Source organism: Thalia democratica, chromosome 6, assembly GCF_965202585.1.
Source record: "Thalia democratica chromosome 6, ktThaDemo2.hap1.1, whole genome shotgun sequence".
Taxonomy (NCBI): Eukaryota; Metazoa; Chordata; class Thaliacea; order Salpida; family Salpidae; genus Thalia; species Thalia democratica.
Genome location: NC_139170.1, coordinates 7,632,337 through 7,653,626, shown reverse-complemented (window position 1 = coordinate 7,653,626; position 21,290 = coordinate 7,632,337). Strand labels below are relative to the sequence as shown.

Genomic DNA, 21,290 nt, shown 5'->3' with positions numbered 1-21,290 from the left:
TTTATTTCGTTTAATGTAAAAAAAATAACTTTGAATTTATTAATGGAAAACGTAATTGTTTTATTTTAATGTTTAATTGCTTTATAACATTAACAATTATAAGTTAGTTATTTTCAGTATTTAAGCTTATTTTTGTTTTCTTATATTTCTAGTTAAAACATTTGAGGTTTTTTTTTTGATTTAGTAGTGTAATATTTTGAAATGTCAATATACTTACTGATAGATTCTTTTCATATTTAGTATCAACTCTTAATCTATCTTTACAAATAAATACTTAAAAATAATTTCTATCACATGCCTGATTTTAATTGTTTTGCTATGTTAATTTGTTATTTTTATTAAAATCCTTTGCCATTTTTAAACGTATACTTAAAACTTAGATTTACTAACACTAATATTTATTCATTTAAGTTATAATAAACAGTTTTTATACTGTTTTTATAACTGTTCTCTTTTGAATAACTAGTTATTTAATTAAGCAATACTTGTAACTCAACCATAAAGTTTATTTTACAAATTATTTAATTAAAATTTAGTTAGTTAATTACAAAATAAAATTATACTAAAATAAATGTCATTGTTTTGTAAATATGATAAGATCTTTTAACTATGCAATGCATATGCGTTTTTTTCCTACCTAGCTATATTCAGTTGTTCGAAAAGCTTTTAAACATTTTTATTTATTTAAAGTTCATAGCTAAACATATTTCAAACGTTTCGGCTTATACACCAAATGGATGAACTAATTAGGAAAAGAGACAATTTTCACAGTCATCACAACAACAAGTATGCTAGAAAACGTAAGTATCTTTAATTGTTTGTATCAGCATTGTTAGTTTTTGATTTATATCTTTTAAAACTTACATCTAGTTTAGATACTTTGAAATTTTTATCAGGTCACGTTCAATTTTTCAATGTTTTCTTATTGAAGTATAATCGTATACAAAACATCAGTCTTTAGTCAACATAAAACTAATTAACTATGCTTAACTTTTAAAATTTTATTTTTTAAAAGATTCGTGTTTTATGGAAGCTTAGAACAGTGGTCGGCTCGGTGTACACTGGTGCACACTAGTGTACATGAAATTTATTTTAGGGTGCACTAGACTTTTGGGGTGCATGAAACTTAATTTGGTACATAATTTTTGTTTTCGCGCAGAAACTAAATTAAAGTTTTTTTTTAATCTTTCTACATTTAAGACATATTTAACCTTAATATTTAATCGACCATTTTGTTGTTAATAAAACGACCAGTTTTGTACTCTCCTAGTTCTATTCTCTTACATTATTTGAAAATTCTTCCACCTTTAGCCGCCCAAAGAAAAACCGAAGTGAGCAAATCTCATAGATTCTTTAACAAAATAAAACGTTTAGTACTCTATTAATGTTTAATTTTATTAACTCTTGTCGTTTAAAAGCGTTTTGCTACATTTAAAATCACTATATTAATCAGCTTAGTATACTAGTATTTGACTAAAATTAAGTTAGGCCTCATCGATATTAAAAATTTATTGAAATGGTTAGGGTAAACTGGTAAATTTAAAGTTAGCGTGTAAAAATTAACTGGGTGTTCCCGAATTATTAGTAAAAAAACGATTAAAAGTGTTTACATATCCTTTAACACTAGCAGCGCTAAATAATGCAAACTGAGGTGCACATAATTTTAGTTTTGTGATTTAGGGTTCACGGATTCGAAGTAGCGTGCCGACCACTGGCTTAGACAATGTACACCAACAAAAAACTAATCAAATCAGTTTTTATATTTGCTTTTTAAATTCAATCGCAAAAGAATAGTTTACATTGTAAAAAACAAAGCTTTATTAACATCAAAGTTGTTTATACTTGACTTACATACCTTAACAACGTTAATTGAATTTTATAGAGATTAAGACTAAAGCAACATGAATTTTTACCCGGATTGTCTGTAAATTGTTTGTTTAGTTAGGCTACGGTTGGCTGATTTTTAGAATTTATCTTGTTTATCTTGTTTGTTGTCTGTGCATAGATAAATTAAAACAATGTGTTTGTTTTCTGATGGTTTAAAAATATAACACTTTATATAAATTCTAAATGCTTTATTCAAATTAAAAGTTGGAAGTTCAGAGATATTATTTAAAATTAAACTTTTTGAAAAGACATTAATATACATCATAAAATAAAAGTGATACTCTTAAAACAGTATATTTGTTCAACAGCTCAACTAGTACCAAGTAAAGAAGATTATTTTAAGAAGAAAACTTCTGATCAACCTTCAAAAAACTTCAATCAAGTCAAAAGCTCTTCAGTTGGTCAGCTACTTATGTTTTGCTTTAATAACAAATGTTAATTTATTTGATTAAGCTATTCTTGTTTTACTAATAAAATTTCAAAATAATTTTTTAAGCTATGAAAATCAATTTAATTGTTGTTTTTTCACTAAAATGTTGTTACTCCATAATTAACACGGCATTTAAAAAACATTTAAAAAGTTTCAGTTCTCACTGAATAGTGTCAAATAACTTTAATTATATTTGTTTTACTAGTAATATTCATTAAATATTTTTTTTCATTTTATCAGAAAGTTAACAATTTAAGGTGTATCTGGTAAACCTTTTAACTAAGCAAGAAATAAAATTATCCTTTGTTAAAAAGTTAGAATTAAATTTTAAAAAAAATACTTTTTAAAGTATGATTATTGTATATTTTGTTTGTACTGTACAGCCTTACTAAGTCAAAAACCGTCAAAAACAATTAACACAAATACTGCATCATAACTGTATTCTTGGTATGTAAATTTGATTTTACTTAAGGCATTTGTAGTTATTATTATTGATTTATTTCTGCTCAAACTAAAAAGAAAAAAATTACTTTTTGCGTTTTAAGTATAAGTCTTCAACCAATTTACTGTTAAAATATTTTTATAGTGTTACGGTTATGTTTATTATTAAGTTGTATTATACTATAAATATTCTTCACATGACACAAAGTAAAACCTGAGTTTAAGTAAGAAGAATGCCTTTTAAAGTTTTCAAACCAAAAATAATTAGTGTTTGTTTTATCAACTTGATGTTTGTTTATTTTTTAACAACTTTAAAGTCTTTTAATTATTTAACATTTTATACTTGAATTTTGGAAAACAGGAAAACTGCTTTTTTAAGTTTACACTTACTTAATTACTATGACGGTTACGTAGTATAATATTTTTATCTAAAAAGAATAAAACCAATCAGGTTATTTAAATATTAAATACTTTTTTTCTAAAGCACTTTTATAAAAAGATTTGAATTTGAAAACTGACCACATTTTATGACCCTAAGCTACTAACCTAACAGATGAAGAATACATTCCTCCTACAAAAAAGCCATTTATTTCACAATCGGGACCACAAAGCTCAAAAAAACACCGTCCAAACCACCAAAGCCACCCAAAAAAGAAACATACGTCCTTGGACTTCGGATATCGGAAGCCTGACGGATTATCGGAATTGGACGTGCAGATAATCGAGGACGAAATAAAAGAGGCAGAAAGGTGGAATTTGTACAATTGGCTGGGACATGGCGATTTGGACCCTGCCCTGTGGAATTACGAGTATCGAGGGTGGATGAAGTTTGAAAAAAGTGTGTTTCATTTGATTGTTTGTCAACAAATAAGTCTTTGTTTATAAACTATTCTAAAAAATTAAAAACAAAATAATTCATTTACTTATTTGAATAATCAGTTTACAACCGTCGTAAGTCTTATTAGATTTTTGTATTTAAACATGTGTACAAATGTCATGAGATAAAACAGACAGTACTCTACACGTGTTTCAAACTTGATGCCTGCTTCCAAATTCTCATCAGTATCATTTCGATGAAATTTTGGTGCATAAAGCTTTTAAACACTTGTTATGTATTTTTTGTTTTATCTACTTTTTTTTCTGCTTTATTTTAAGATTGGGAGCATTATTTACTTACTGTAAGAAAATAGCATATTATATATATATTTATATAACTTATTAAAAGTTGTAAAATTTAATAACATCAGTTCAATTTTTTCATAATTCCTTATGCAACTTTTACAGAGCCGATTTAAATAGCTTTTTAATATTTTATTGAAAAGAAACATAAATATGTTTTAACAAACGTATGGTCGAATGAAATTTCTTACCAACAAATGCGGTCTATAAAACAACAGTGGTCACAAAGGGTAGCTAAATTATTACAAATTACAAGCAATACAGTGGGTTTATGGGTTTACCGTATAAAATCAGATACCTTTTTCTACCAATAACAATGACGCAAATTAAAAAAATTCGTTCAGAGTATTTTTTGGTTTTTAAAGAATAAAAAACTTTCATATTAACTTATAAGTTTCAGCACGGAGAAAAGTTAAAACAAAATTTAAAACAGGTCTGTGCAACTCTTCATATCATTGAAAACAGATGAGTATGCAAAAACAAGTCATATAAATAGTCTAAACAAAAAAAATAATTATTTACTTGTTGAACGACTTGTTTAATTATAAAACTCTTTTATCTTTGTTCCATTACTAAAAGCTGCAGTTTTTTTTTCCTGCAAAATTAATAACGTGTTTGACTACGCACTGAACATATGCTCAAATTTAACAGTTTACTTTAGTGTAAGTTTTCTAGTTTGGCAGATGTTTAACTTTAAATTTAGAAATAACGTTTTACTTTTAAATAACTGATTTAGATTTATAACAAATGTCTGGCAATAGTTTTTATTTTACAGCTAAGATCAAAAAAAAAAAAAGTTTTGATTTATTTTACCCCATTAAGTATCCTAAAATAAGAAAGCAGGGTACTTAAAAATCTTAAAATATATAAAAATATTTGAAACAACTATAAAGAATAAAGTGCAGCCAAAAAGATCGTGACCGTATACCGCATAGGTGGTACTCACAACATTACTTGAACCCAATAACCTACACTATTTAAAAACAAATCTGACCTTTATTAATTTTCAAGGATATTTTCTATGAGTTTATAATTTTTCAAAAAATAAAAACAATAAACTTGTATACTTAGATGTTTTAAGATATTAAAAGTTATAACAAAAATGATTATAAAGTCAGCTTAACCAGACAAAGCATGACTGTTTAACAATTAAAAAAAAATGTTTTAACCCAATAACTTTTAGTATTTGAAAACAAATTGAAGCTGTTATGAGAAAGTCTTCTAAAAATCGAAACACTGCGGTGGAATTATCGCACGATTTTCGTCTGAACAATTTCCGCTAAAGATGAAGTATTCAATATTGTTTGAACCTTGCAAAGTTCTATGAACGGTAAATTAAGCGATCGCGTGCTAGAGTTATGGTTTTAAAAGTTTTAACAGAGTTTGTGTGAATTGAGCAATATACTGTTTGCTTATGACAGCTATTTAGTTGCTTACGAATTAAATCGGTGTAATTTCGCTAGAGTTGCTAGAAACTTGTTTTTCATCTCAGTGAACGACTTTGTTATTATAAAAAAACATTCTGGTTGTAAGTAATTACAAGTATGCAACAATTTTATGTGTAATATTAAATCTTGTTTATAAAAAACTTGATTATGATTATTGCAGAGACACTAAAGAGGCATACTTTAAGTCAAAAATATGTTTTCAAGAGTTGTAGGTTTTTAAACTAGTGTATTTTTTTTTCTAACAAAAATTTAAATAATCTGTAAAGCATTTTAATACTATCAAAATATTTGACTTATATATATAAATAATAAAAACTTCAAGGTTTAAGCTAGCAAAATTTGTATTACTTAATACATTTACAAGCTACATTATGCATGAAAATTAGAAATTACAACAAATGTATAAGGTAAAGTAAATGTTTGTCTGACCAATTAAACTATTGTAATATAAATTAACATATTTTTGTTGCAATAAACTAATTTTACTCTCTTGACTAGGTAAAACATTCTAACAACTTTAATTTGTATTTTTTTGAATTAATCTAAAAGAAAATAAGCTTAAATTGTAGGCAGAATATTTTAGGTACATATCTTCTTTAACACTCGATTTAAAAAATGAATTGTTTGAAGCTTTAAGTAGATTGAATTTAATTACTTTTACTTCAGTACTAAACTTATTTTCATAACTATTTTTATCATATTTTTGTCTATATTGTTGTATTTAAACAAAATAATATTTTTTAATCTTATACAGTAATACATTAAAAAAAGAACGGCTTACAAATTTAACTGTTATCTTTTTACAGAAAAACTTGAAGCTACACCAAAAAACCATGAAAAGAATTTTTCAAACTTTAAGGCAAACTCTTTCTACTGATATTTTAAACCAACAAATCTTCATAACCGAGTTTCAACAATCATCAGAAAAAAATAATAAAAAATAGAGTATTTTATTTTACTTTCTTACCACTTTGTTATTCCTGTAGTTATTCAAAAATCATGTGTCTTAATTTTTAAAACTTATTCTGTGATGTATGTTTTAAGCTAGGTTTACTTAAGTTACTTCTGATAATAAGTTTTGTTCAAAGTATGGACCTTTTTACCACATTATTAGAGTAGTATTGAAAGTTTTAAACTGTTAAGTTTAATTTCTATTGTTATTTTCGACTTAAAGTTATATAAAATTAAACTTTTAGATAAAAAACTAACTAAATTATTACTTTTGAATATCCGAACTTTTGAAGTTACTAAAAAACATTTTTAGTTTCAAAATTTTTAAACAGTGTGTTTGATTTATTACGTAACTTTTTTAGAAAAATTAGCTGTTATTGACAAATAAACTACAACCTTTAGTAATTGTTTACTGGTGTATTTTCTATTAAAGCCCTTACGCCTAAACAAAGTTTGAGTATTAGTTAAAGTAAAATTTTCTACCGTATTCAAGTTTAAAGGTTCTTGTATAACTTTTATAACTTGCAATCAAAGTATACTTTTGAAATTAAACAAATTAAAAGATATAGCTGTTTAATCTATGCTACTTAAAAAAATTAAACAATTTATTTTTTTTTTCAAATGTGTTGTCAAGTTTGAAACACTATTGCTTTTGCCAGTTTCAAAAATAGTTTTACTTTAAAAAAAAGTATTTTGTGTAAAATATTAAAGCTAAATAGATTAGATTTAGATTTAACTATTATTATGGTACTGTTATAAGTATACTTCGTACATATTATAACAGCATTAGTTTTAAAACGAGTTGCTTTCTATAATACATATAATCGTATAGTGTAAATATTACTACATTATTATTTAGAGATTAATAAGTTAACATTTTCAAATTTAAATAAATATTTTTTAAAAGCATATATTTGAGTCACTCTTTTTTTAGATTGTCACAAAGCAAATATTTAAGTTACACAATTGTTTCGTTGGTATAATTCAAAAACAACTTTGTGTTAATCAATGAACTACAGACAAATCATAGTAAAAGTTTTTTTTTTCAATTCCTAAGATTAATATATAACTTCAACTTTAGTTGTTTAAGTACTGCAAAACAATGGTAAACTTTTTGAAAAATTACTGGTTTGTGTTAATTTCATACTTTGAAAATGTTTTAGCTGAAAATATTGTATAAATAACACTTTTAAAGATAGATTTTAATTACACAAAAAAAATCATAAATTAAGCAACTATTTGAATAAATTAGAATTTTGAACAAACTATAATGCCTATATCTAAAATCTATTAATCACATAAAAGTTCAAATATTTTACCAATTCAGCTCAACCACAAAGCATGTGAAGTTTTGTAAGCATTGATTGCTGTTGCTAAGCAACTAAACTTTTATTGATTTTTTTTGTTTGAATACATAAAATTTGATTGATTTGAATTTTAAAAGGTGAAAAATTCTCTCTATATTATTCTTATGCCAAAAGGTATAAGTGTATTGCAAAAATTTGTAACTTGATTAAGTTAAATTGCATTATATGATTATAAAATAAAAAAAACTTTAGGTTTAATTACTTTTTTTCTTTTACTGAAATACATTTTGTTACATATAATCTCAAATAACCTATGTAAACATTAAACTAGTAATTATTAAGGCTCTAAAAGAGTAGATACACATAGTTTAATTGACATGTTTATAGTTGAAACTAAGTCAAAACTTTTTTTCGCTTAGATAATAATATCATCTTTACTTAAGGAATTTATTTAAAAGTTTAATTTAGTTTAAATTGTTTTTGTTATAATATTTATGAACATTGTCAAATTTTTCACAATTGTCTGTTCAAGATTAAAACTTTACGACTATTAAGTTAGCATTTTGGTCAAAAGTTTTTGTTACTTTTCTTTAAAAAGCTGTTAAGTTTTTATCAGTTTTTTATATGCAATTAACTTACAGTAATTATAAAAACTTTAATTTTAAATGATAAAAAACTTTATTCAAGTTAAAGGTATAATAAAACTCTAAAAAGTTGTTATTTTCAATTTTGTTGTAAACAAAATACCTTTACTATTACTAACTTGGAACGGTATGAGAGTTAATGATGACTAATTTAACGGTTTTACTGTAAACTAATAAAACACTACCTCTTCAAAAATAATCAAAAGAAAATACTTAAAAAAGTTAAAAACTAAACTTTGAGTTAAAATGGAAGTAATTGTTGCTTTTGTTATGTCTATGGTTTGTGTGCTTATATGCTTTAAACACAATGACTCATAGAAATATAATAAAATCATAAAAGTTTAAAGCGTAATTAAAGCTTGTTTTTTTTATCTTCCGTGGGATTTATATACAGCTTTTAATTAAATTACGGAGAGCTCACATCACATGGAAGCTTTTTACATGATATGGCACAATACAAATTATTAGATTCTGTCGAATACTTCTGTAAATTAAAATTACGTAATTAAAGCTTTTTGTATGTAATCTATTCATTTTTTAAATCTTCAACTTTTGCACGTAAGAAAAATTATTATGAAGTACAAAACATTTCATAAAGTATAGAAAAGGGTAATACTAAAAAATTATTAAGTAATTGTTGATTATTGTGTTAGTTCTCTATATTCTTTTAACTTAATATTGATTTTCATCGCTTATTGAAATAAAAAAAACTAATTTTCTATTTTTTTTTTCTTTTTGATAGAAGTTGCTTACTTTATGTTGTAAAAAAACTTCATACAACTCAAAAGTAAAAAAAAATGTGTATTATGTTGAATATACTTTATAAAAATTTTTTTAAATAACTAAACATTTGTCAAAGCCTTGAACATAAACAAAAATTGTACTACTCATTTTTCAGAAATAATAGAGTATTTAACTTTAATAAAGGAACTAAACAAAAAAGTAAACTCAGGTTAAATTTGCAACTAAGTTTATACTCACAAGTAGATAACTACCTGGATACTAATAATTTGATGTGTATCAGAGCAAATAAAAGAAATACATAGCAATCTGAAAAGCCTAATTTATTAAACACTATGGAATAAAACTAAAAGATTACTGGTGAGTAATTTAGAACCTTAAGTTTTAAACTTTACGCATTGATTTTTATGGAGTTTTCACATAATTTTTCTAGTAATAAAAACCCTTATAATAACAACAATGATAACTTCAGTTAATAAAGGTAAAAACTTCAATTTACGTTGATAACTCTAAATATGTATGGTAGTACATAAAACTTTTAAAGATATCTCACTGAGTTACATAGTTTTGTAGTTTTCACAAATTTTTTCTGAATTGAAACTTAACTACATAAGTTTTTAAACATTATGCTTACATTATTGCTATTTTGGTAGCAAAAATGTTCCGAATTTGTCCTGTTAGCTGGAAAATGTTATCTGCTTTTCTAATTAAATTTAGACAATGTTTATGAAACACCGGACATAACTTACCTATAATCAATTTTTTGGTGTTATATAATAGTTTTTCCTTAAATTTCTAACAGACTTCATAAAAAATGATAATTGTACTTTTAGTATATATTATTTCATGTAACAGTAACTTCAACAAATACTTTTTAGTTATTTTATTACTGCCTTAAAAAACATTTCAAAGTAATAAAAAAACATTAGTTTTTTTTGATGAACTTAAGCTTAACTCTATTAAAGTGTCTACGGTGTTATTGAAATATAAAACATATAATATAAAAACAAGTATGCATAAAGTTAAAGCTTTTAACGATTATTTCGTAAGTAAACGTAAACTTTGAGCACATTTAAAATCTTATGACATCCGTCAATAAGTCAACAAAACTTTTTGCATAAAAACGATATATAAAATTATGTTCAAGAATTTACAAAAATATTAGACTTTACGTAAAGTAGGAATAAAAATCAACAAACTATGAAACTTTTTAAAACAATTTTGTATGTGTTCCACTTTGAATAGAAGATGTTAACTTTTTTTATTTTTCATAAGCATATGAGACAGAAACTAATTAGTTTTGTGCCGTCAACTTCATACTTTTATAATTCGTTGGTGGTCTCAGTTTTCTTTTGTATTGCAAGTGATGTTTTTATTGATATGATCTGGTTTTCTATACAATGCTATTGTTAAACTTCTCAATTTATACGTTGAAATGGCACGTACTTGAGGAAAGCAGGAAAAACTTATTATTGTTCACATCTATCACATTTTCTCCCTATTTGACAACTAAAACTTAAACCTTGTTGTTATTTATTTTGTTTATTTTAAGTACTTTGAACTTTTTATATAGAAAAGCACAGTCATTTCAAACTAATAGCATAAACAATCTTTTACGCGTTAAAATGCTACGTGTTTGAAAAAAAGGTTTTAATACAGCAATATACTTTAATAAAAAGTCTTGTTATTTAATTAACTTCCCATACTTATGGTACTACAAAAATGATTAAAGTATTTTTCAAAGCTTCTTAAAACTTTTGCAATGAATACATAATTAATATTTAGGTAAAACAATTACTTAATATCTAAAACAACTATTTAGTTTTAATCATTTTATTCCTTTGATGTATAGTAGTTGTGTAGTTTCTAAGAAAAAAACTATGTAATCTTATATTTTTATCAGCATGAGTTTATTTCTTTATATTTTTTCTGAAACAATTGAAAACAATAAACTTATTGTAGATAAAATTAAGAAAGTAGCTTTTTTATTTATCTAAATTATGTTTTATAGTTTTTATTGTTTATGCTTATTAAACAAATTTAAACTATCATTATCTTATCTTAAAAGTTTATAAATCAATGTAAAAATTTCAACTTATTGAGATTTTTACGAGTAGAACATTATGTTTTACTACGAAATACTTTTTCAACTCTTTTGTAAAAAATACAACTAAATTAAGTCAGATTCCGAAAGTATGTTAATTAAAAATAAAACAATAGTAAACATTTTTAAATTTTAAATAAAGCATAGACATATGTTTTTTAGTTAGACAAAATAGATTGAAAACTACTGATGAATTTTAATTTTAATTTTTGAATGAAAACATTAACTTTATTACACTTTAATTTTTGACTATCTCAACTGTTAAGTTACAAAAGATACGTTTTATGTTTTAATTCTTTTAAATAGTGTGTTACAGGGACGTAGCTGCCTCAAAAAAGTTACGTAATAAAACTAAAACATCTGAATACAAAAATTTAAACATCTGAATTGACGCGTGATAACGTCCTAGCGGGAACACAGCAACTTAAACTACCTCTAATGTTATTTAATTTAATCTAAAAACATGCAGTTGTGTTAATACATCAAAAATGGAATGTTGAGGTACGAGTGATAATTGTATACAAGGAAATTAATTTGCTCCACACCCCCTATGACTCTTTATGTGTTGCCACTTGTGTAAACCCAGAAAACATTCATTAAAAAGACGTATAAGAAAATCACAATGTAACTCAAAAACATTAATATTGTTATGAAAATTAAACACTTAACGTATTCAATAGTAACAACAAGTTATGCAAATATTCTTGTAACATAAAATTGTATAGTTTTGATATTTGAAGCTACAGCTTCCTTTAGAATCAATTTTGCAATGCATCTTTTTGTCAAATTAAAGCTTTAAAGCGTTAAATGTTACAATTTGGATGTAATTTTTTCGTTTAATTTTTATGACACTAAAAATTCTAAAGAGTGCATATATGTCGAAATAATCTCTCAAGAGTACATAACTAAGTATAAATGAATACTAAAAGTTTAGAAAGCAGAGTCTTTTCAGGCTGAAATAAAAGCAAGTATTTTCGCCAAACTACGTCCCTGGTGTGTTAAGCTTTACTACGTAGCTTTTTAGAACAAACGTTGATAAATTAACTACAACTTTAAGTTTTGTTTGCTGCTTATTAAAGCCCTTTCGTCTAAACAAAGTTTAAATATTTGTTGAAGCTAATTTTTCTACCGTTTACAAATTTCAAGTTTTTATATGAATTTTGTAAATTCAGTACAACTCTTACGTGATCAAATTATATTTTTCAAATTGAAAGGTATTGGTTTTGAATCTATGCTACTTATTTGAATTAAAATCTTATACATTTTTTAAATGTGTCGGACAAGTTTGAAACACAATAGCTTTTGAGAGTTTCAATAATAGTTTTACTTTGAAAATAGTATTTTGTGTAAAATACTTTAACTAAATAAGCTAGACTTAGATTTCAATTTAGTTATGCTTCGCTCATATCATAATAGCAAAAGTTTTAAAACGAGTTGTTTTTTAAAAGAAATATAACGGTATAATGTAAATGTTACTACAGTATTACTTAAAGATTAACAATTTAATTATTTAAACTTAAATTAATCTTTTTAAAAGCTTATTTTAGATCCACTCTTTTTTAAGATTTTCACAAAGCAAATGTTTAGAAAAACATTATCTTTTAATGGTAAAACAAATGTTTTATTAGAATAACTTCAAATGAATTTTGTGTTAATAAATGTTTTTTATTGAATCTTTTTTTTTCTTTTTTATAGTTTTGAATCAACATAATTGAAAAGTCACCCAAAAACTTTTTCATGGCTATTCTAACAGTAAAAAATAGTCTTAGTTTCTTTTCTTTTTAGCACCACAAGCTATAATAAAAAACCTAGAATCAAATCACAGTCTTTTTTTTCTCAGGTTAATAAATAACTTCAGCTTTAGCTGTTTTAGTACTGCAAAACAATGGTAAGCTTTTTGATAAATGACTGTTTTTTGATTTGTGTTAATTTCATACTTTAAAAAGTGTTTTTGTTGTATACACTTTATATATAACAGTTTTAAAGATAGCTTTTAATCACTCAAAAACAAAAGCAGCAATTTAATTAAATTAGAACTTTGAATAAAACGTAGTGCAAAAAATACAACAACTGTTTGCTTCTATTAAAAGGATTAAGTTACAAATAGATACTTGAAATTTTAAAAGTTTTGAGAAAAAAATATCGGACAGATATAGTTAAAAAACAAAAACATTAAAGCTATGCGGTACATACTTGAACTTGTAATCTTCAATATTTTTATTGATAACGTTCAGATGTTTGTTTTCTTTATTTCATCAAAATCGTGAAAATGTTCATATTTTACTATATACTGGATTTTCCGCTGTCACTACATAAATCTATAAAAAAATTGCTGTCTATTCTATCGTGAATTGTTTTGTTGAAAAGTTTTAAATTTATACTTTTGTAAACAAAACTTAGTTATGAACATAATACTTTGTTTTTCTTTTAATATAAGAGTATAGCAATTGCAAACACAGAAGTTATAAAAAAATAGGTTTTGAAAATAACTATTTTTATGCACAAAAAACAACACGTTTCTCTCGCTAACAGCCATAAGTAGCAAACAGGAAACAATTCAAATAATGGAAAAAATTAAACAGATTTTCTCGAAGTAAAAGTCAAGATAAGGCGCTTAAAAGAAAACTTTGGTTTATAGATGTTATTGTAAAACAATTAAACTAGATGTCAATACAGCTAAAGTTGTATGTTAGAAAATGTGTAAGGTATATACTTATTTAAACAATGAAATATAAAAGTGTAAAGAAAGTGAGACTACTCAAGTCTTTAAGATTCATAAAGCAAGTTTCAATTAAACTACACTAAAATAGTTTCCTAATTATCAGAGTAGTTCTTAAAGGTGATTAAAAATAAGTTAGGTATATTTATTAAGCTTTTTAGAAAACAAATGTAGCATTTTTTAACTTTATCATTCCTAATTTTTAAATGACTTAAATATATAACTGAATATTTTTTAGTTAATACTGACTTAATACTGTTGACTATTTTGTTTTTTTTCTGTCATGGTTTGATAATTAGATTACTTTAAGCACATTTAAACAAAAAAACTAAATATTTTATGGTCGTGCTTCAATAGAAAATAGTTTCTTAAACAACATTTTTTTTATCTTATATTATTAATTACTTATTAACAAAAGTAAGTACTTGAAAATTATAATTATATTTAGAGGTTTATAAATATAATGGAATCTTACGGTTCATAATGATCTTTTTATAAAAAAATCTTATCGTTTAGAAAATTTATGTTAGTAGTTTTATCGCAGTTAACTTTGTTAAGTTTTATTTGTTTTTTATTTCAACCTCATCAGTAACAGTTAAATAAGGTAATCACTTTATAGAAATAAAAGCATGTCAATAGTACACAGTGGTTTAATAATCCTGAAATAAAAATCAAGAAAAACTTATAAATCTAAAGCCGTGATTTATACTAATCAACAAATTCATACCAATCTAAGGGAAAATTAGCAGTAAGAGTAGTTCAATTTCAACATAAATTAGAAAATAAATAAACATTGATTTTGTTATATAGAAAACTTTTTGATTAAAATGGTTTTAGAAAAAAAAACTGTTTATTTATTAAAATGTTATTTTTAACAGAGATTTTTTTTAAACTCAAAAACTAGTTTTCTAGTTAACACTAACAAAAATGAAGTTACCCTTTTTGAATTTTATAAACTGTTTTAATTTGTTTTTCCTTTCGTTTAATTTTGATTACTTGTTAGTGATAGTTATAAAATAAAGCTATCTTAAAAAAAACATTTTAGAATATATTTTAGTACACATGATAATAAATTTATTATTTTGAATATCCGGTAAAACATACAAAAGGTTTTACAATATATGTTCTGGCATGTACAGAATTAACTATAGCAGTAAATATTGTTGGAAACTATTAAAGTTTTAAAAAGTATAATGAATAACAAATTGTAAACCAAAAATAAAAACAGAATGATAAATTGCTTGTATCTTGTTTCAAGTTTAAATTAGTTTTAGAACTGAGGACTTTAGAATTTATTTTATTTTACTTTCATCAATGAAACAGGCATAATAAAAAAAAATATTCTAGAAAGTTCCATCCTTTAAAACACTTTTCTATGTTCACTTACATAACTCTTCTTTTAATACAACATCCACACAAACGAACGATTTTAATTTTCTAATATTACTGTCATGTATATTTGAATTAATTTACTTTATAGTAAATACACTCTTCTGTTATAATCTAAAAGTACATTAAAATAATGTAAAATGATAACATACTAACGTAAGCTGATTTTTTTGATTTTTTTAAAGTTTTGAAATAGCTCGTAAATTCCTTCATTTATTTTAAACGAAATATTTTAGAAAACCTTTAAGTTTATTTAAACTTACATGTTTAATAGAGTTCTTTAAAAAAACCGTAAGAATAAAAAAAATTTCAATCAATTGTGTTATGTCATCAATAACTTTTTCTTTCTGATAATTATTTTAAACATTACTAAATTAAATCAATAACATGGGTTAATTTTTGAGTCTTTCAAAGATATTTACTATACTAAAATTTTATTTCAGCTATTTTTCAATGTTAGAATAATATATTTATATAAAAGGTTAAAAACGTATCCAATGTTTTAATCAAACAATATAAAGTTAGTTAATAACATAACTCAAAATAACAGTTTATAACATAACTCAGAAAACATTTTAAAAATTTTGGCTAATATTTAAGTTGAAGACTACAAACCACTTCATATTTTTAAATTAGTTAATTTTACCTAAGTTAATAAACACATAGAAGTGGAAATTAAATGTTAAATTAATTTAATTTATAAATTCATCAGAAAACAAGTTAAATATCAATTAGTTCTTGCTATAACTTAGTTATGACATACAATTTGGTTAGAGAACTGAATCAAATTAGTTTAAGATTACAAAATTTATTTTCAAGTTAAAAGACAACTAAAAAATACTAATTTCAGTTTTTAGTGTTTAACTTTTTTTACTTATCTTAAAAACCATAGTGAAAGTAACTATCTTAAAATATGTTTATCATTTACTTTTTTTGGTTCATTAACTATTAAAAACAAAAAAATAAATAGTTTGTATATTGACTGAAAAATTATATTCATAATCTTGCTAGCATAATTTTTTTCATTTAAATTTAAATAACTTTATTAAAAGTTCAACGATTGACCAAAAAAAAAGCTATGAAAATGTTTTTTGTTGTCTAAGAAACATTTTTAGATTAGTTAGATTTTTTTTAAATCTAATGTAACACAAGTTTAAAAAAAAACACGAAACTTTTGAATTTAGAAACTACTTGTATATTTTAGTAAAGCATCATTTATGTTTTAAGTTTAACTGCATATAGATAAAATTGAAAAAACACTTTAAGTTAAGACTAGATATTTTTTATTAGTATAAACTATAATAAACTTAGATGGTATGTTTATGTAATATATTCTATTGATGCTGAACTAGTGACATTAAAAAAGTATTTTGCATATAAATTTTCAAAATATAACTGTAGAAATTAAATTTATTATAATATTCTCCTTTACTCATTTAACAATGCCACTCAGAAAATGATACGCTTTTTATATGATTAAAGCAATAAAAAAAAAATTTCCCAATTACTTTTTCTCAATATGAGACGAGAGTAATGAAAAAAAGTAAAAACTTTTCAAATGAGTTGCTTTTTCCTTCCATTACAAATGACATGTGCTTTTTAAAGCATGGCAAATATTTTCCTTAGAAATTTTGTGTTGCATTAATTTCAATCAAAATGTGCGGTTTGTTAAATAAGTTAGCACTTATTTTTGAGTGGCTTGCAACTAAAACAAAAACTTAAACAGGTTTAACTTTGCGATTTTTGTTTAATCAAAGCATAGTTTGCATCATTGTAGTCATATGACTAAAGTATAATGAAACCAGTATCTTATTAGTCTGTTTAAATATCTTGATCTTTTCGTTATTTAAGTGTTTAAGTATGACTTTTTTGAACAGATTTTTTCTGTGCATAACTTATTTAAAAATGTAACAGAATAAATTTCATTTTCTTTCAATTTATTTTAGTACTTTCGTAGTAAGGCTCATCAGAAATAGTTTCTTACTTAACTGGAGTGAATACAAACTGGAATAAAATCATACTGAAGTTTAAAATTTTAAGATATAAAATGACGTAAAAATCAAATATTAAAAAGTTAACAAGTGCTTATGCTAATTACACTTGGTATACTAATAAAACTCGTTAGAATTTAAACCATTTTAATTTTGATTGTTTTAATTCTAACGAGTTTTATTAGTACATATACTAAATTTATTTAGCATAAAAACTTATTTAATTTTTAACATTTGATTATTACATAATTTTATATCTTAAAACTTTAAACTTCAGTATGATTTTATTTTAATTTGTTTTCACTCCAATTTAGTAAGAAAATTTTTCTCATTACTTTTTTTATAAATAAAAAACATTTTGTTTACTTAAAATCGATTTAAAGCTGACTGTTTTAAATATTTAAAGGCTTTGTTAAGCTTTTTTTATTGCTTTAATGCACACTAAAGTTAAGTTCTTATTATTTTTTACTTTATTACTTAGTATTTTATTTTATTTTGTGCCTATAACTTAATTATTTAAACACTCTGTAGTAAATACAAAGTGATTTAAATTTACAAATTTAAGAACTACTAAGCTGTTTCTTAATATCTAATTTATAATACTTTTTTGTTAGGTTTTGTTTTTCAATAATTTTTTTTTTGTTTATTAGTTGTTGTTTATACAATTAAAATGTTTTCAGATTAGACATACTATACTGCAGTAGTTTTAGAAGTAAAAAAGTTATAATGGATGAATTTACTAGGAAAAGAAACAATTTTAACAGTAACAATAGCAACAAATATAGTAGAAAACGTAAGACTTGCTATAAATTTTATTGATTTAAAACTTTTCTATTAAAACGTTTATATAATTATAGAAGTTTCTAAAGGTAAAATGTAGATAAAGATGATACTCAGGATAATCTAACTTGAAAACCTTTTTATATTAAACTGTTTCTGTGTAAATCAAAAGTTCTCGAAATTTTATTAAGTAATCTTCGTAGCAAAAGCAATATTAGCTTATCTTTTTCAAACCAGCCATCAATGATTGTAAATGTTTGTTTAGTGATACGGTTGATTAATTTTACACTTGTTACTTGTTTTTTTTTTGTTTGACTAGAGTTTAACGTCCGTTTATACAGACAAATTAAATTAAACATTTTGTCTAAACCTGATGAAAAATAAAGTTTTTGTACAAGTTTCAAAAAGAATATTTACATTGAATTTAAACAAAAAAAAAGTTCGATACAAGTTTTTATTAAAATTGGAATTTACTTTTTTTAAATTTTGTTTTTTAAATACTTTTTTTTAAATTCATTTAAACAATCATGCTCATTTTATTGCAAGCTTCGTAAAAAAATGATGTTAAATAAAAGTCATCGACTCGTTTTTTTCTTGTTTTATAGTATCAATATTTTTATCTGCAGCTCAATTAGTACCAAGTAAAGAAGATTATTTCAAGAAGAGAACTTCTGATCAACCTTCTAAAAACTACAATCAAGTCAAAAGCTCTTCAGTTGGTCAGTGATGTTGATGCATGCTTTCTTAACTGCTTTCTAGAACTTATAGTCTAATTTTAATCTGTACCAAAAGCTTAAACTATTTATAAACTCAAGCTCATAATAGCTAAACGTCTTTTTAGAATTATATCAAACCTAAATAAGTACATTTGAACTTATATGATAACGTAAATTTTGATTGATCAAGTATTTTTAAATATTATAAATTATCATTTTTTTCTATACTTTATAACTGAAACAATCTAGGTAGTACATTAATAATATTTTATACTTAATTTTAATTTTTTTTTAGAATACGACGATAACGTCCCTCCTACAAAGAAATTATTCATCTCACATTCGGGGTGTCCCCAGCAACAAAACCCAAAACACGTGAATAAAAAGAAGCACAAGTCAGCCTGTAGAACCGATGGAGAGTGGAGCGCGAGTTTGAGCGGATTATCGGAACTGGACGTGCAGATAATCGAGGACGAAATAAAAGAGGCGGAAAGGTGGAATTTGTACAATTGGCTGGGACATGGCGACTTGGACCCTGCCCTGTGGAATTACGAGTACCGAGGGTAGATGAAATTTGAAAAACGTTTGTTTCATTGTTTCTTTTTTCCTTAAGAATATTAGTAGTTATATCAAAACAACTTTAACTTTTTTCACATAATGTAAAAATCAATATGTAATTTTTTCAAATATATTAGAAAACAGTTTATTTTTTATCTATCAGTGTATGAGTTTAAAAACATACTAGTTTTATTATACTTTGTTTTATTAATAACTGAACTTAAATTATTTAGATAATTAAGATTAGTTTTGAATTCTTAACATTTTTATTACATATTTTTTAAATTTAGTTACTTGTGCTAAACAGATAAACTAAGAAAAATAATAGTCTATGATTGTAATAGATTTATTAGATTTAACTACTTTTCAAAAACGTTTATTTGTGTTTTTTTTTTAATAACGTAATATATTAGTTGCTTGCAAGTAAACAGCTACATAAGTTATTCATTACTTCTTTTCTAAACAAATATATATTAGAGTTGTGCTCTACAAACAAGAAAAAAGGTACAAAACTGCTTTTAGTTAACTTAATTCTGAAGTTTAACATAAAAATATATAATTAATATCAAATTACTCAAAATATTAAGTTATTGCTAATAATCTAGTATTGTCTATTTAGGTAAACTTCGATAACTCCATTATCTTTCCCATTAACAACCCAGTTGAAGTGTGTTGATTAGTTAATACACAGAAACATATGTTGGTACAATAAAGGAAGATTACTGTATAATTTGTTTTTATTTATATTCTAGTGAAGTTACTTTACTAGGATCTTTTGTTAACAAACGATTAAACCTTTAATTTGAAAAGTCAAAAATGTTATATAATTATGAGTACATAACTTAAAGAAAATATAGACAAAACTTAAATTGCACAATGTCTACATTAAAAACAATTAAATACATTTTAGATATTTTAGTTTTAAATTTTAATTTGATTTTTGAAATTTCTGACTTTTTATTATCTTTTTAAAATTGTTTAAATTACATATAACTTTATTTACTAACTTCAATCGACTTGTAAAATTATAATGTATTTGTGTGCTACTAACTACTTATATTTACTATTTTAACTTAACTGAACTGTTTTTAAACTTTTACATATCCAAGTTAATTACAATTTAAAATAGTATAAGTGACCTTTAAATATTATTTATTTATTAAATATCATTTCATAAAAAATTACATATTAAAAGCAAATAGCTATAAATTAGTTTAAAACTAAGCTTTATTTTCACAACTTTACAAGTAGTAGTTCAATATTTATTCTTAATATAGACTATTCAAACTATAAAATCTTTACTAAACAAAAAGCAGCTAATATAGTTATATAAATACTCATGACATCTTTTTTTTTTGTTAACTAACTAAGATTGTTTTAATAGGTGATGCTTCTTTTTGTTTATAACTATACCTAAACTTTGTAACGATTTCGCTATTCTTGTACTTTAGCTTTAAAAAAAAACTTTTTTCATAATATTTTTTAGTGTAAAAATTAATAAAAAATTATATATTGCTCTTACTTTAAATCTTAGCTTAACTAGATAGTCCATGTGTTTGTTCGATAACAAATAAATAAGCTTTAAGTATGTTAAAACAAGAGAGTTATATTAGTTATTTTATAAAAAAGTTACTATCCAATAAAATGCTATGTATAGCGTAAAATTTTCGATGGTTTTTAGTTTGTAAATGGATAATGCTTAATTAAATTAAAAGCTTAGACTTACTATTTATTAAACCGAAACCATTGAGTTATGTATTTGCAGTTAAGTTTGCAAAAAAACTTTTAATTTAAAGCATTAGTGTTTATGAAAATCAAAGCATTATTATTTTCAAATACAGCAAAACTGATTTATACTATGCGAGATAAACTTTATAGTAAACATAAACTAAATTCGAAATTAAATGTTTAACTAATATAAATTATATTTAATTAATCAAAAAAAGTTTTATATCTCGAATAGGTTGCTACAAGTAATGTGAAAAAATTGTAATAGTCAAGCTAT

General features: G+C 23.8%; 1 protein-coding gene and 1 long non-coding RNA gene across 2 annotated transcripts; both read left to right on the top strand.

Annotated features, from left to right (window-relative positions):
* The first annotated feature begins 698 nt into the window (after positions 1-698).
* Positions 699-6,483, top strand: LOC145838706 (uncharacterized). The gene is made up of 4 exons (XM_082946333.1): positions 699-800; positions 2,196-2,288; positions 3,312-3,596; positions 6,192-6,483. Exons 1-4 carry the CDS (start codon positions 734-736, stop codon positions 6,260-6,262), a joined length of 516 nt encoding a protein of 171 aa, XP_082802459.1. The 5' UTR covers positions 699-733; the 3' UTR covers positions 6,263-6,483.
* An 11,492-nt stretch (positions 6,484-17,975) lies between these two features.
* LOC145839552 (uncharacterized) lies at positions 17,976-19,152 on the top strand. Its single transcript, XR_014370072.1, has 3 exons — positions 17,976-18,024; positions 18,638-18,730; positions 19,023-19,152. It is a non-coding gene; the product is annotated as an uncharacterized LOC145839552 (long non-coding RNA).
* Positions 19,153-21,290: the final 2,138 nt, after the last annotated feature.

Coding starts and splice junctions, on each gene's coding strand:
- LOC145838706 (XM_082946333.1), top strand. CDS start 734: ATGGATGAACTAATTAGGAAAAGAGACAATTTTCACAGTCATCACAAC. Junction 2,289..3,311: donor AGTCAAAAGCTCTTCAGTTG/GTCAGCTACTTA, acceptor CTAACCTAACAG/ATGAAGAATACATTCCTCCT. Junction 3,597..6,191: donor GTGGATGAAGTTTGAAAAAA/GTGTGTTTCATT, acceptor ATCTTTTTACAG/AAAAACTTGAAGCTACACCA.